The 17,351-nt window shown below is 41.1% G+C and overlaps 1 protein-coding gene across 1 annotated transcript; it reads left to right on the top strand.

Moving 5' to 3' along the window:
- Nucleotides 1–500: 500 nt before the first annotated feature.
- On the top strand, nt 501–14,866 carry poglut3 (protein O-glucosyltransferase 3). The gene is made up of 8 exons (XM_007905616.2): nt 501–727; nt 3,527–3,724; nt 5,662–5,942; nt 6,679–6,889; nt 8,637–8,833; nt 9,920–10,114; nt 11,626–11,730; nt 12,876–14,866. Exons 1-8 carry the CDS (start codon nt 508–510, stop codon nt 12,999–13,001), a joined length of 1,533 nt encoding a protein of 510 aa, XP_007903807.2. The 5' UTR covers nt 501–507; the 3' UTR covers nt 13,002–14,866.
- Nucleotides 14,867–17,351: the final 2,485 nt, after the last annotated feature.

The raw sequence follows: 17,351 nt of genomic DNA, 5'->3' as shown, positions 1-17,351 counted from the left end.
CCTCCAGGATGGCGAAGGCGAACTGGACGGACCTTGGTCTTCCTTCATCTCACAATTCTCATTGCTATGTTCTTCTGAAGCTGAATTTGGAGGGTTTCACGAAGAGAGACCTGAGGTCAGGGCTGTTCTCACTCCAACTGACTTGATAGTGAAGGGAATGAAGGTTTATTATTATTATTATTATTATTATTATTATTATCATCAATAGATTCTCTCCAATCACCTTCCAATCCCATTCTCACCAACACGGACATCTGATTGGTCACCAGCTTAGGCAGCTGATTGGTCAGTGCCCGACAGAGATCTGATTGGTTAACATCCCAGGTATCTGATTGGTCACTAACCCAGACATCTGATTGGTCACTGCCCGACAGCGATCTGATTGGTCACCACCACAACCTGACTGTCCAGTCCCATCACTGACCCTCAGCACCTCAGTGACTTCCCTGTGTCACAGCCACAGCGGCTGCTCCGCCCTCTCCCTCTCCCTGTGCGGGGACAGTGAGGATGCGGGGCCGGGGCTGGGGTCGGGGTCGGCCGGTGCTGGCGGCGCTGTGGGCTCTGTGCTCGGCGGCCGCTCTGTGCCAGGGAGCGGCGGGGGAGGCAGTGAGCGCGGCGAGGAGCCTGGCGTGGGGGCCGGGGCTCAGGGCCGACCTGGTGGTGCCCGTCAGGTACTTCTACATCCAGGCCGTCAGCCCCGCGGGGGACAACTTCACCCACTCCCCAGGTAACCGCTGGGCCCTGCCCGGCCCTGCCCTGCCCGGCCCTGCCCTGCCCTGCCCTGCCCGGCTCTGCCCTGCCCGGCCCTGCCCTGCCCGACTCGGCCCTGCCTTGCCTGGCCCTGCCCTGCCCTGCCCGGCCCTGCCCTACCCGGCCCTGCCCTGCCCGGCTCTGCCCTGCCCGGCCCTGCCCTGCCCGACTCGGCCCTGCCTTGCCTGGCCCTGCCTGGCCCTGCCCGGCCCTGCCCTACCCGGCCCTGCCCTGCCCGGCCCTGCCCTGCCCGGCTCTGCCCTGCCCGGCCCTGCCCTGCCCGACTCGGCCCTGCCTTGCCTGGCCCTGCCCTGCCCTGCCCTGCCCTGCCCGGCCAGGCTGAGCAGCTTCTATCCGCTGTAAAGCGTTCTTGTCCAGGTGTGGGTGGGTCAGTGAGGGGCTTGTGCTGATGTTCAGCAATCCCTGTGTGTTATTATTTATTATCATTAATAATAATAATACTGCATTTTGATATCCAACCCCTTGCATTTGTGTAGCGCCTGTCACGCGGGGTAGCGCCCAATGCAGCGCCCGAGAGCCCCTCATAGAGTCGTCGAGACGTCTCAAAAGCGCTCCACGGTCTGGACTGTAAAGTGGAGTGACTATTTTGCGGGCGAAACGCTGTTTAACGGGGACACGGTGTTAAAGCTATCCTGAGAGCGTTATCGTAGTAATAATAGTAATACTATGCCTTGATGGAGCGCCTCATCACGTCGTTGAGGCGTCTCAAAGCGTTTCACAGAATACGCTGTAAAGTGGATTGACTGTATTTTGTGGGCGAAACGAAGTGCACGTGTCCAGGCACTGAGTAAGACGGAAGATCCTGTCCTCTGAGGCCAGGCTGGAGGCACAAGTAATGGGATATAATCCTCCTTCATTTACAACTTGGAGATGGTTCCAGTGAAGCTCGTGTACTTTTTTGGGGGTAGTTTTAAATCACGCAAACCTCAGTCTATGATCTATTTGGAACCTCAGAAATTAATGTCCATATGACTGACCATGGTAAGGCGCTATATCAACTGCAAGGATTATGAGGATTGCGTAACTCCTATGACTAAATAAGTCCTGTAGCCAGTTGCTTAGATCTTCAAATCTTTGTTGTGCTACAGTATTTACCTCCTGGAGTTCATCTACCTATCCCTCTTGCTCCACTTTTAAAGATGTTTTTCTTTCCCCGCCCCCATTTACCCAATCAGCTGTACGAAGCGCTTTGCAACATCATCCTGACATGAGAGGCACTATCTAAATATAAATTATTGGTGCAATGTTTAAATCTTGTACTGTACATCACATTTTGATAATTACTTGTGGTGTGCATTCAGCTAAACTTGGAGCAGAGAGCCCAGCAACGTGAGGAGGGAACTGAGTGAGGTGGAACAGAGTGAGAATTCTGTTAAGGAATTTGGTGAGAGTGGGAATTCTTCAGCCAGAGAGATACCAGAGAACAAGAGTTAACTCTTTCATTCAGCAGAAGAGTGGAAAATCTTTCTTGAGGTAGAGGCAACCTTATATGTAAGCAGGCAAACAAGTCAGTTAGCAGTTAATCATAGGCCAGGTGTTGGGGATTAATAAATTTGCTGACCAGTTGAAACTGGGTGATTTTGTTTAAGGTCTATATAAAGGAGAAGGCTTGCAAGAGCCTTACTTGAGCAGGGAGCCCAGCAGCATGAGGTGGAACGGAGTGAGAATTCTGTTTAGGAATTTGGTGAGAGTGGGAATTTGGTGCAGTGGGGTAAGAGGTGCATAATTATAAAAATATATAATAGTTATATTAAAATAATATGAAACATGACTGGGAATACGGCAGGGCAGCTGAGACTGGTTGCATGCACAATGTTTGCCATGCGGGAGCTCCAGGATGCTTTGTGTGCCCTGGACAGACACTTGTGTAGGGTGCCGCCGGCTGCATGAGCCCAAGGTTTCTGAGCTCGAGGAGAGGCTGGTGTCACTACATAGCACACAAGAGGCTGAAGAGTTCATGGATTGAACGTTTCAGGAGGGAGTCACCCCAAAGCCACGGAGAGTTCAGGAGAGTGATGAATGACCACCTGGCATGGTAGGAAGAGGGGACGGGCAGTGCACAAATCTCCTGAGAGTGTGGCGTTCACAAATTGTACTGAATACCGGTCAGGGTGATGAGACTCTGGGAAGGGGAGTCAAAAGCTAATGGATGCACTGGGGGACACAGGGAAGAATGTCAATGCAATTGTCATTGGGAACACAATGGTGAAAGGAAATGTTGAGAAGATGGGGCTTAATTTGATTAAAGATGCATTATTTGGAAGTTTTGGAAGGAGAATGTGTGTCAGAGTAGGTTGGCATTGATGTATCTAGTTACCAGCAGATTTAATATTTACAAATTTTATTTGAATCCTGTTGGGAATGCCACATTTTCAACCACAATATAAGGTACAATTTACTTAGCAAATGACTGAAAAGTGCAACAGTTCCTCAAATAACGTTGCTGCTTATTCTCTGTTCTACATGCTCCTGATTTTCAAATCGGTAGAAATCTGGATTCATTGTTATTTAAACCTGAAATCTATTTTGTGTAAATTGAAAATTGCTGTGAAAATGTGCTTTATTGCAGTGGAAAGAACCTACCTAAACTATAAAAAAAGATTATACATTACTTTACACTTTTCTTTGGGGACAGTTAATTGATGTCCCCAAAAGGAAGTGGATCTTTCACTTTATTCTTTCTACTTTTATTCCCAAACATTCTGTAATGGGAGAAATGGATAAGAGACTTAATGTGTTTACTCTCTGCATTTAGGAAGCAGTACTTTCAGTGTGACAGTCCTTGTCCTGTCACCCAGAGAACATGTTCGGCGGTATGTCCCCACACCTTTGGATAGAAATGATGGGACGTTCCTTATGCGGTATCGAATGTATGGAAGCGCCAATGAGGGGCTAAAGATTGAAATATTTCATCGAGGGCAACATGTCGCCCAGTCCCCCTACATTCTCGAAGGTAAGATCAAACAAATCCAAAACTACTGTTGCTTATAATCTGAAGCCTTAAGAAAGTGTTTGTGTTTCGTAAAGATACAAGACATCCCCTCTAGATTGGTTTTCTCAAGACTTTCTTTGGAAGATCCTCATATTGAATTAATGGTGTACAGACCTCAAAAGACCAAGTCAACATATAGGTCATTCCCCCTATATTATATGTCCCCTGTTTGCATTCATAATAATAATAATCCTTGCATTTGGTAACATTTGTTGAGACGTCTCAAAGCGCTTCACAGCATATACTGTAAAGTGAATTGAACCGGCAGCCAATTGCGCACAGCAGTTTCCCGCAAACAATTGTGGATTGAGTGACCAAATTATTTTGTTTTTTTTGGAAGGCATTATTACCCATGGAAAGCGATCCGCCAATCGACTAAAATTTAATTTCTACTTACCTCTAGGTAAATAGAGCTGTGAAGATTTATGTAGTAAAAGTTTCTCTGGAAGGAAGATTATAGGTCAAACATCTCTGCAGAGGGCAGCTGCTGAAAATATATTCTGTTTGTAATTATAGTTCTTACCTCTTTCCAATATAGTGTATATTTTTAATAATAATAAATAATAATAATCCTTGCATTTGATATAGCGCTTTTCACGTCTTCAAAGACATCTCAAAGTGCTTCACAGAATAGACTGTAAAGTGAATTGACAATATATTTGTGGGCGAAATGCGGCAACCAAATGCACACAGCAGTGTCCCACAAACAGTCGTGGATTGAAATGACCAATTTATTACTTTTTTTGAGGGATCATTATCAGGGGTGTGGGGTAGGGAAACTTGCCCAAGGTTTCACCCTGCCGGGAATCAAACCCAGGTCTCTCACTTGCAAAGCGAGTGCTCTAACCACTGAGCTAAAGGGCTCCATGATGAAATCCATAGGCACCTCCAGTTAAGTGGGTGACTTCCTGCTAGGCTACAGATTACGCCTACAACTGAAATAGGCCAGCAGGAAGTGAACTGACTGGAGAAAGAGTTATTTTTCCTTTTGTTTCTTCCCACTTCTCCATTGACTATCTCACAATAGAGACAGAGGGGAGGGACATTGGCTATTTGCCCATGTTTCAGTATTTATTGGCTGATTGTTCTTTGCACTGAGGGATATCGGTTACTCTATCTTTAGGGTGATTGTGTTGAAAATTGAACATTTTAACAATCTGTTGGCTGGTGTTTCATCTTTCTAACTAGTCTGGGCAAATTACTTCAATTTTGATAAACTGAAAATTGTTTCCAAACTGATCATTTATCATCTTTTCTGACAAAGTTTTGTGAGCACACGTAGCAGCCAATTTGTGCAATATCTCACAAACAGCCATTGAGTGAATGCCCAATTTTATTTGGTGTATTATTGGCTAAGACACCAGGAGAAACTCCCTTCTCTTTTCGAATATCACCATGGGATCTGTAATGTCTATCTGAACAGGTAGATAGAGCCTTGGTTTAATTTTTTATCCGATGGACAGTACCTCTAACAATGCCGCATACTGCCTCGATACTGCATTGGAGTGTCATCTTAGATCAGATGATTTCCAAGTTCCGATGTAGAGCTTGAACCCACAACTTTCTGATTCAGAGGTGACAGTGCAAACTGTGCCCCAGGCTGACATATGAATGTCAAAAGTAGCTAGCTCCACTCAGCTCAGTTAGAAAGTGTGTCCCATTTACAATACTATTATTACTGCTATTATTAAATGCAAAGATTGTTATTACAGTAGTAATAACAATATAGTGCCTTATCACATTGCCAACATCTTCACAGGACATACTCTAAAGTGGTGCAACTGTATGCTTTGGAGTAATAACAACTTGCAATTATTTGCACCCTTCATGTAGGATAACATCTCAAAGTGCTAGTTTAATGTGTGATTGTGTCTCACACAAGTTCCTGTTTGTTTCAGGGCCAGTTTATCATGAATACTGTGACTGTCCAGAGAAGGACTTTGAGGCATGGAAAGATAAGATGTCTTGTCCTACCAAAGAAGATCAAATTTCCAGAGATTTCACTAATTTTCCAACGATAGACCTCAAACTCCTGCAGGAGCAAGTACCAACCAGATTTGGTGATCGAGGTGTTATTCACTATACTATTCTAAACAATCAGATTCATCGACGGAGCATGGGAAGATACACTGACTTCAAAATGTTTTCAGATGAAATGCTGCTTTCCTTGGCAAGAAAGGTATGTGTCTTATTTTATTATAAAACGATCATCGGGGACTGCAATAATATTTTTCTTAGTAGTTTATTGCTAACCAGGGGACATGAGTGTAAGTTAGTGATTGCGGGATCCAAAAGATAATTTAGGAGGAACTACTTCATGTAGAGGGTTAGTGAGATTGTGAAATTTGTTGCCTGAAGCGGTAGTTGAATCAAAAAGTATAGATGCATATACAAAAACAACTTGCCTTTATATAAAACGTAAAATACTGTAGATGCTGAAAATCTGAAATAAATCTGACTTGCATTTATATAGCGCCTTTACGTGGGGTAGCACCCGGAGTGCATATAATAGGAATCTAGATGTTCACATGAGGGAGAAGGGAATAGAAAGCTAAGGGAGGGAGTAAGGAGTGGGTGGAGACTGAAGTGGAGTATAAATACCAGCACAGACGAGTTGGGACAAATAGCCTGTACATTCAACATAAAGAGTACTGTTCACATGGAATGTTAATATCCTATGACACAATTCAAGAAGAACAGTTTCTTTCTGGCCAATGTTCCTCAGATAAAATAATGATTTACATCTCATGGCTATTAGTGCCCAAAATAGCTGCTTTGTTTGCCTATATTATTATTAAACGCTCTTTAACTCTTGAGATAATTTAATGTGACAAGGCTCTATAAAAATTTAATTTCTTTCTATTAGATAGTAACAACTTGCTCGCATTTGTTTACCTGAATTCATTTTTTTCCAGGTTCATCTGCCTGATGTTGAAATCTATATAAATGTTGGAGATTGGCCACTGGAAACTCGCCAGATAAAGGACAACCCTTTGCCTATCATTTCCTGGTGTGGCTCAGAGGACACGAGAGATATTGTCCTTCCAACCTACGATATAACGCGATCTACATTAGAAACGCTGCGAGGTGTAACAAACGACCTCCTTTCAATTCAAGGACACACAGGTAAGGTTGAAAGAAAAGCAGAAATACTATAAATCTGCAGGAGGTTATTTAGTATTAGTTAGTGGAAAATATGTAAATAATTTGGATATGACCTTTTATGTCCTTCATTCAAGCTGTCCTTCCTATCTCTAGTATAAGCATTCCTCTTGTAGATTTTTCCCACAAAACACAGTCAATCCACTTTACAATGTATTCTAAGAAGCACTTTGAGATGCCTCAACATCAATAAAATTGCCTCAACAACAATAAATGCAAGGATTATTATTATAAGGTGCTATATCTGTGCCGTGCCCAGCTCTGCCTTAATGTGCCTTGGTCCTTCAACTGCCTGAAAGGGTGGTGAAGGCCGTTTCGATAACTACTTTTAAAAACGCGGTGGACGGGTATTTGAGGAGGACGGGTTTGCAGGGTTATAGGGAAAGGGCTGGGGAGTGGGATTGACATTACATTGCTCTATTCAAAGAGCCGGCACAAACTCGATGGGCCGAATGGCCTCTTTTTGTGCTGTATGATTCTGTGATTCTGTGAACTAAATTATTATTTTAAAAAGACCAGATAAAAAACAGTAAATGCACATTTAATGTAAATGTGTTTATTGTGTTTATAATTGGAAGGAACAGAAATGAGTTGGCATTGTTCCAATATCCCGACTACTATTCTGTTCTTGGACACATCTTCATTTGAATTAAAGTTTTTATTTTTATATTTGAAACATCAGTGAATGTAGAACCCAAAACCAGGCTGAATGAAACATCGCTCCCCAAAGCAATATTTCTTGGAGAGAAACTATTATAAAACTTGCCTGATTCCAAACTTGCAACTTAAAATGTTTGCGGTGTAATTTGCAAAGCATTTTAGTGGTTTTCATGTGAAATCTGGATTTATTCTGTACTTTAATACTTAATGCCAGAAAATGTACAATGCCCCTTTTTTTCCAAAGTGCTTTCCTTCAATACAAATTCAGTTTGTAAACTGAAATTCTTCTGCATCAAATATGCAGCACTCAAGGCATTTTCTGCTCTATTTCTCTTCTGGTTCAACCCTGGCCTTTACCTTCAGAGAGTGGACTGCAACTTACGCTATGAATGATCTCTTGGGTGCTTGCAAAACTATTCTGTAAATACTATGAATAGCTGTATTATCTTGAACTGGGAATGATCCAGCCTATTCCTCTCTACTTCTCCTCCTGCCCCCCCCCACTCCCCCTGAGCACTGAAGGCACATTGCATGCCTGTCAGTGACTCAAACTAGCAACCTTTTGATTTTAGAATCCAGTTTTAAAATCCTGATCCCTAGTAGTTTAATACAATAAAAACTTTATATAGTGCTTTTCATGTCGGGGGATGTCCCAAGGCACTTAACAATCCTGGCTTGGCATCTGAGCTGAAGTGGGTGGGGTCAAACAGGTTGGTCTTGAGGTTGATCCTAAATGAGGGAGGGAGTGATCCTGGGATGGAGTTCCAAACAGCGGGGACTAGGCTGAATGCTGAAAGTCCTGCCGCCAACGAGGAGGGTAGGGCGGGGGAAATGAAGCAGACCGGTGTCTGCCAAGTAATGCAATACAATATTTACAAGTTTTAACTCTGACCTTGGCATACAAACTGTTTTCTAATACTTGGCTAATGTTGTTCCAATTGTATCCTCATCTCGGGTCCGTAACTGTCTGTCCAGCGCCTTGGGACGTCCTCCCAACGTGAAAGGCGCTATACAAATGTAATTTTGTTGTTGTTGTTTTTCCCAAACCAAGGACCTGCCTGGAGCAATAAAACCGAGCAGGCTATTTGGAGAGGCAGGGATAGCCGTGAGGAGCGGTTACATTTGGTGAAGCTTTCCAAAACCAATCCAGACCTGTTGGACGCTGGAATAACTGCATACTTCTTTTTTCGTGAAAAAGAGAAAGATCTTGGAAAAGCTCAACTAATTAGTTTCTTTGACTTCTTTAAGGTATGGTTTAGTTCTTCAAGGTCCCGTGACATTATTAGAAAAGGTAAAAGAGTTTCTCCCAGTGTAGTGTCCTGGCCAACAGTCTTCCAGATTAATTGGTAGTGACTGGTTGTGGGTACTTGCTGTGCATGTGCAAAATGGCTGTGTTTTCTTACATAAACAGTCACTAGACTTGATAGTCATTATCTGTGAAGCTTTTGGAAATGCTTTGATATGTCAAAGTGCTGTATAGAGATGCAAATTAGAAAGTTCAACAAATATATAAAAACAAAAACAAAAAAACTCAATTAGCCACGCGGTCATCTCTTGCAGTCCCCATATAATCACTTGTGATGCTGATCAGGGCTTTATTTTTGGTCTTTCCTTTCCCTTTTCTACATGCTTCTCTGAGGGATGTACTCTGCATGTATGGGGTCCACTTCATATATATACTGATGACTCCCAACTCTACTTCTCTGCCTCCGCTCTTCATTCCAGGACCATTTCTGTCTTGACAAAATTCTCATTAGCCATGAAGTGCTGAGGCTAAACTCTCTTCAGATGAATGTCAACAAAGCCAAAGCACATCCTGCTTGGCTCCCACCAGCACCTCTGACTGAATCTACCTCTCTCGCTGCTCACTACAACTTATGGAGCCTGTGTGCAATGTTGGTATTTTGTTCAGCATCAAAACTGCTTAAAGACCTTCATCCTATCTTTGACCAATCCCTTTGCTCCATCTCACAATATTGCCTGCTTCCTTCCCTACCTTGCCTCCAAATGCAGCTGAAATAATTTGTTCCTTTTTCACCTCCAGTTCTTATTTTGCCAATGCTTTCCTTACCAGCCTTTCTAGCTCACACAAGCTCTAGTTTATCTAGAATCTGCAGCCTGTAGCGTTTCCTGCATTAAACATTGTGCTCAGCAGCCCATCCTCGCCAGCCACCACTGATTCCCTAATACCCAATGTAAACTTAAGGATGTTGCTCTTATTAATATAACATTTTTAAAGTTGTTTGTGGATGACAAGGTGATGTCGTGCACAAGTGTATTTTTTGTTTCTGTGAATCTTGCAATGTTTGAATTGTGTTTCTTAACCCCTCATAGTATAAGTTCCAAGTTAACGTGGATGGTACAGTGGCAGCTTACAGGTTCCCATACCTTATGATGGGTGATAGCCTTGTGCTGAAGCAGGATTCTCAGTACTACGAGCACTTTTACAGATCTCTGAAACCATTGGAGCACTACATCCCATTCAAAAGGGATCTGAGTGACCTCATTGAAAGGATTAAATGGGTTAAGGTAGGTAAGTGAGCTGAGATGTTGTTAGCTATGTTCCTATAGAAACTTTTTTCCTGCCCCTTCCCCCCCCCCACCATGCTCCTACAGATCCTTCCTACTCTTCTGCCCCCCCCCTCCCCGTTCCATTGATTTGCTCATTAAGCACCTCCCCTCTTTTCCCCTTGAATTGGTACTAAGACAAGATTGTTAATTGCCTTGGGATGTCCTCCTGACATGAAAGGCACTATGTAAATTTGTACTCATAGAATTATACAACACAGAAGGAGGCCATTCGGCCCATTGTGTCCGTGCCAACTCTTTGAAAGAGCTATCCAAATGAATCCCACCACCTCGCGCTCTCCCCATAGCCCTACAAATTTGTCCTCCGCAAATATCTATCTTCTCTTGAGAGTTGGTATTGAATCGACTTCCACCCCCTTTCAGGTAATGAGGTCCAGATCTAAACAACTCTCATTGTATTGAAGTTAATAAGTTATATTGGAATGTTATGATAACACACTGGAGAAAACTAAAGTTTATGAATAAATGTAACAGTAGAACAAATAAATCCCAAATCTAATTCTCAGAGTTAGAAACCACTATAAGTAATGGCCACTTGGTGAAGTTGCTGGAGTTTATCTGATGTTTATCTAAAGGAATGAGCCCCAATTGGAGGAAAAATGAGTCAAATTACCCAAGAGAGAAACAAAAACGTTAAGTTCTAATGAAATTCCCTCAAAGCAAATCAAAAATAACTCAAGATTTGATCTAAAATTCTGTTTGCATGATTTTAAATTAAACATCTGTTCATGGAACTGTGACCACAATCTCTTCAGTGCAGCGTGCCCTTTTTCTTTTATATGTAACACAGCTCTGTAGAGCTAATTTATCCCCCCAGCAAGATATCTTAATAATTATTTGATCAGAATGTCTTATTGATTTCACGTATGGAAGTTTATAATGGACCCAATAATCTCTGTGTCCTGCAAGAGAAATGAATTAGCATCAATCCGTGCAGCTCAAAATAAGGTAGAGATGTGCCTTGGAACCTAGCAATGAGTTTCTCTTGAATGTTAAACATGGGAATAGTCCAACCCTTTTTTGTAAAGCTTTATTTTTCATGATTTGACATAAATTCTGATAATTTTGCAGGAAGAAGCAAGTATCTTACTAGCAAAAATATGAATTAACTGAGTAAAATAGCAGCTTTAGTTGAAGAGAGATCAGATTTCTCTTCCAAAGTATGATTGCAATATTTGATAGCTTAGAGAAAGTTCTTTTTTAAATGCAAGTTGTGAAGAGGGTAATAATTTCTTCAAAAAAAAATGATAATTGGGTCACTCAATCCACGACGGTTTGTGGGACACTGCTGTGCGCAATTGGCTGTCATGTTTTGTCCACAAATATACAGTCAATTCACTTTACATTATATTCTGTGAAGCGCTTTGAGACGTCTTGAAGACATGATAAGGTGCTATATCAAATGCAAGGATTATTATCTTGCTGGAACCTAATTTTTTTTATTCCCCCAGGATAATGATGCTGAAGCTCAGAAAATTGCCAGAGCAGGACAAGCTCTTGCCAGGGAGCTCCTACAGCCCTCTAGGCTTTATTGTTATTATTATCTATTTTTGCAGGTTTGTAAGACTATTTTTCACTCGTTAGATTATATCTTGATCAATAAGATTTGTGTGCAGAACTGCCTTGAGATCTTAAAAGTTCACCTAAACAGGCAGACATTACATCTGTTTAAAATTTCATGTAGGATGGCACCTCCAACAATGCAGTGTACTCTCAGCATTGCATTGAAATGTCAGCTTAAACTGTGGGAGTTCAAAGTCCTGACCTAGAACTTAAACCCACAGCCTTCTGACTCAGAATACTAAGAACTGGCACAGTAAACCAAAGTTAATAAAGTCACTTATTTACTAAATGTTGTGATATAATGGGGAGATAGCATTATGTGGTTTCTGATTACCAAGAAGCCTGTCATTGCAAGAGGATCACATTACACAAGACAAGTAATTATTATTTTATAGCTTTTAATTGGGCTGTAAAGTTCCAAGGAAAGGTTGTTTAAATTTATGCTGTAGCGGACACAATTATTTGGATAAACTGAACCTTTATTTCCTTGATTGTTTTGCTCAAAAAAAATCGAATTCTTCAAGAGCTGATGGGAGGAATAAAGAATAAAATACTCTTCTAAGAAGTCTGAATTTCTCTGGATCTCATTAACGTTATTGAACATCTGTCACCCTTCTACTCATTTACTGTATGGAAGCATAGAAACTCGAGAATTTCTAATTAAATTTGTCATTTTGTGATTGAGCAATATGATTGTTTTTGTTCTTTATGAAATGTTAAACGTTCAGCTTCTCCTCTGAAACAATTGACTGATTACAATGATTGCAGATGTCACTAAGCTTTTTCAAATGATTAATGTTATTTACTACAAACTGCATTCACCTAAAAGGTGAGTCAAAACACAGCATATCAAACACTATAGGTAGATTTGTACTCTGCTTAGTAACCAATCCCCCTCTGACTGGAAGTGGCTCACACTGGGCATGAGGTGTGTCTGGAAATGTTTGTTGAGAGATAAAGGAAGACTGATTCAGAGTTTCAGGGCGTAGTGGCTGAAAGCCCGACCACCGATGTTAATGTTCTCTATTGTAATTGTCCATCAGGTTTCAGTAGATTTTTCTGTAGCATTTGCTGAACTGAAAATATGCAATATAACACTAGCAGCATGTCTTAATTGAAAACATTTTGAATGTTTTAGGAATACGCTAAACGACAGACCAGAAAGCCAGAAATTTATGAGGGAATGGAACATGTGCCTCAGCCAACTGATCATGAATCTATTTGTGACTGCGAGAGAACGGCCAATATAAGGGATGAACTTTAACACAATCCACATGGATCCTTCTGTGGGTTTTTTGGACTCATTGCTTATTCTACTTGAAAAATCTGTTTCTCTTTCAGTTTATTAAATGTTTGGCAGGAAGCACTAGAACTGTTCCCAATTGTGAACAAGGACTTTAATTTTCAGTAATTACAGTCCACCACATATATGACTATTGGTGCTTTTGTGTCACATCTTCCACTTGACCAATTTTTTTTAATATACAGGTGTGTAGTTATAAAAATCTGTTACGTCTGAAGCATATAGTGCTGGAAGGATTCATGTGAATGTTTCTCCTATTTAGAAGTTAGGCTTACTTTACTTAAAATATAATCTTCAGTGGTATAATATGCAATTTGAACTTGTTTTTAGATGGTTTCTATTTGTTAGCTGTGTTGCATGTAATCTTCTAGTGGAGGTAATGCTAGGAATGAAATCAGTTAGAGATGACAAATATATGTGATATTTAAAGATGACAAACCTATATTTTTTAAAATTTCAGTGTTTAAATATTTCTTAAATCAATCCTAAAAAATAAGTGTTCTACTTGACTGAACTCAATCATTAGTAGTTATTTTCTTCTCGTAAAACTCTTGTTAAATAGCAGGAATCTGCAGTGAAAAATCATAGCTTTCAACAAGATTAGAGGTTTATGTACGGTACTCATCTGCTCCAACAAGATTATCTGAGTCATAGGTGTAGAATGATTTTGTAGTTCAAAAAAAAGATTTTGAACATGATTTGTTGTTTGCTTGACTGGGTAACAGTGAACAAAGTCATGTATGGTACCAGGCTGCACACCATGGCAATGCGATTTTACATAAGTGCACCATCTCCAACTCTTTAATTCATAAAAATGTCATGATGATGGTAGTCCAACTTTCAGTCTTTAGAGGCTGAGGAAGGTCACTTTTTTTAATCCGTCACTGTCTTGGACCCAGAAATGCTGCTTTCATTATGATACGTTTGTCAATTTGTCTTTTTGGGTGTTTTTGTAATTTGATTTGATCTCCTCGTCTCAACTATGGCTTTCTGCTTTTTAAAGGGAACCACTACATGGTGTTATTTATGGCAGCCAGCCAGCTATTCTACATATTGAGCAGTTTTCAGCTCAAATCAATAACAAAGTATAAGACGAGATTTTTTTTTGCTCTGAGAACGGGCATCCAGTGAAGTTGATGGGGTACTGCTAATGAAGAACCATAGACTGAATTGTGCAGTAGCAGGTGTGTGATCCTGTTCCCGCTCTGTCAGCACAATGTACACTTTGGAGCAGGGGTCACTGCTCAGCAATAAGGTAGTGAACTGCGCCTAATATTTTCCACAATTAGGTAAGTAGGATACGTCCCTCCAGGGAGAGAGTGCACATTCCATTCCAACAATCTGTCGCTGGAATTCCCATGTGTAAGTGGGATGCGTGGAATTCTCAGTTTGGTTTGGATACTCTTCAGCAACGTTATGGGTTTCTGCATGTGTTAGACACCCGGCTGACCAAAACAAAAATAGTGGGAAACCTAGGTAATTTTCTTTTCACTAGCTCAGTGGGAATGAATGTCCACTGTTAGGAACTCCGTTTGCTGCCCTGCCTTCTCTGCTACTAAATGACAATATTGATTTTAGGTTGAACTTTCTGTTCTATAAGTTAAGCCCTACGTGCTACATAGTGCCTTTGTTCATTAAGCTACTGAGGAAGCCTTGGTAATATAAATTTAGATTTTAGTTTTTGAAAAATGTTCAACCACTCCCATCGGTATGAAATGTAATACCTTCAAGAAAATGTTTACCAGTAAATGTATTTATTAAGAAATATTTGTATTTTGTATTTATATGGCTTTTATACACTGTTTGTGATGCATTAAACCTTACTTTACATCAACAACTTGCATTTATCTAGAAGCCTTGCCATAGGATGGCAATGTGTCATGGTGCTTTTCAATGACTGGGGTTGTCACTGAGCAAGGGAGAAGGGAGGTGAAACTAAGTTTGGTCAAAGAGGTAGGTTTTCAAGTGGGATTTAAAGACCGATAGAGGGTGGAAGTTCCAGAGGTTGGGGCATATTAGCTGAGGGTGCGGGAGATGCACATTAACGCTGATTTAGCCAAGTGAAGGGAGTGAGCAGAGTGGTTTACGAGATCACAAATAGGGAAGTGCTGAGGAGTGAAGGGATTTATAGGTGAGTGTGAGGACTTAGAAGTCAAGCTGAAGGGAGTCAATGGAGCCTTATACCTAAGTAAAGGCTGCAGCAAAGCCACTGGATGTTTTGGCTGCCAAGTTTATCGAGGTGAAAGTGAAGCTGATAGCACAGCCTGACCCAACAAGCCGGGAATTACTAGCCTGTGGAGACCTTCTTGGGAATTGGTGAAACTTTGGCTAGTTGCAACTTCAAAAATTAAAATTTCCACCTAGCCAATTAGTAGGACAGAATTCCAAGTATTAGCAGCTTCAGATATTCAAGCTGAATCACGTATAAATTGTGAATAGAGCTTGGATAATGCAGGAAGTCGGATCATTTAAATTGATTTGGGTAATCATTTTCTTATTTCTGGAGCCTGGATGTTGTCTCTTGTCTTCGGTGCAGCTAGTTAGGATCTAACATGCCAATTCCTGGAGGAGGGAGCCTGTTTCTCAATAACAGAAAAGATGAAGAAACTTAAACATGCATGAAACTGGAATTTGTTCCAAAAGTAACAGCTTATGCACCAAATTCTTGACATAAACGAGTAGTTTCTAGTGTCTCCTAACAGTTTCTTGCCTTCCCCCCCCCCACCCCATGAAGGTATACATACATTCAGTTTAATACATCGATATATCTGAAAATACTAACTATGAACATGATTTTCAGGATTGACCTTTCTCAACAAGTGGTTTTCACATAGAAAAGGGTTTGAAAACACGGAGAGGGTAAGGGAAAGCAATGTTTTTTTAGAAGGGAGCACCAGAACACACGACAATTGTGGCTAAAAACGCAACGGCTGATGGTGTGTTGGAAGGACCAAGGCTTGTGCAAGAAACCCAAGTTTGTAGAGAGAAGGGAGTGAGACTGGAGGAGGTTTAAGAGATAAGTGGAGCAAGGACATTAAGAGATTTGAAGACAAAGCCCTGGAGTCTGACAAGGGATAAGTGATGGACATATGGAGCTTAGTGTAGGAAAGAATATGGGCTGCAGAGTTCTGGTTGACCTGGCATTTTTGGAGGGTAGAGCTGGAGAGAAGAAGTACATTAGACAATTCTAGCTGACAAAGGTCTAAATGATTATTTTGACATTGGAGGAAGGGCAGTGAGGACAGATAAAGGAAATGTTCTGGAGGTGGAGAAACGCAGTCTTAATCAAAGACCGGATATAATAATAATCCTTGCATTTGATATAGTGCCTTTTCACGTCTTTGAGATATTTCAAAGCGCTTCACAGAATATACTGTAAAGTGAATTATCATCCCTTTCTGTTGGTCTGAACTTTCCTGTTTCAAATCCTAGCTGCCCATCACCTTCACTTGTCCAGTGGATTCTCCTCCTGTCCCACGCAGTTACATCTATCCTCAGAACCTCAACTTTTCCTCATTTACAATTTCCAAATCTACCTCTCTGTTTTCATCCTTGATTCTAGATCCACTTATGTTAAAAAAAAAGCATACGGAATACTAGGCTTTATAAAATAGGGGCGTAGAATACAAAAGTCAGGAAGTTATGATGAACCTATAAAACATGGGTTAGGCCTCAACACACATTGCCTCTCCCCTGATGGATAAGCTACAATAGCTTCTAACAATAATTGCCCTTTCTTACTTACCCAATTTTATTTTTACTGCTTCATTACTGCTGTAATTATTTCCAACGAACTAAACTGTAATTGCAAGGAACTATTTTGGTAACTTTGGCTGCCACTGCAGATTTATCGTTTCCTCATTTACAATTTCCACATGAATGCTGATAAGACCCAAATCTACCTCTCTGTTTCCACCCTTGATTCTAGATCCACTAATGTTAAAAAAAATACATACAGGATACTAGGATTTATAAATAGGAGCATAGAGTACAAAAGTCAGGAAGTTATGATAAAACATGGGTTAGGCCTCAGCTGGAGAATTGTGTTCAGTTCTGAGTACCACACTTTAGGAAAGATGTCAAGGCATTGATGAGGGTGCAAAGGAGATTTACCAGAATGGTACCAGCAATGAGGGAACTCAGTTATCAGGCGACGCTAGAGAAGTTAGGATTATTCTCCTTGGAGCAGAGAAGGTTAAGAGGAGACTTAGAAGTTTTCAAATTATGGAGGGATTTGATAGGGTGAACAAGGAGAAACTATTCCACTGGCAGGTGGGTCAGGACACCAATTTAAAATAGTTGTTAAAAGAA

The sequence above is a fragment of the Callorhinchus milii genome, unplaced genomic scaffold, assembly GCF_018977255.1.
Source record: "Callorhinchus milii isolate IMCB2004 unplaced genomic scaffold, IMCB_Cmil_1.0 Scaffold4, whole genome shotgun sequence".
NCBI lineage: Eukaryota > Metazoa > Chordata > Chondrichthyes > Chimaeriformes > Callorhinchidae > Callorhinchus > Callorhinchus milii.
Note: the sequence above shows the minus strand (reverse complement) of the source record. Positions and strands in the feature narration are given on the sequence as shown.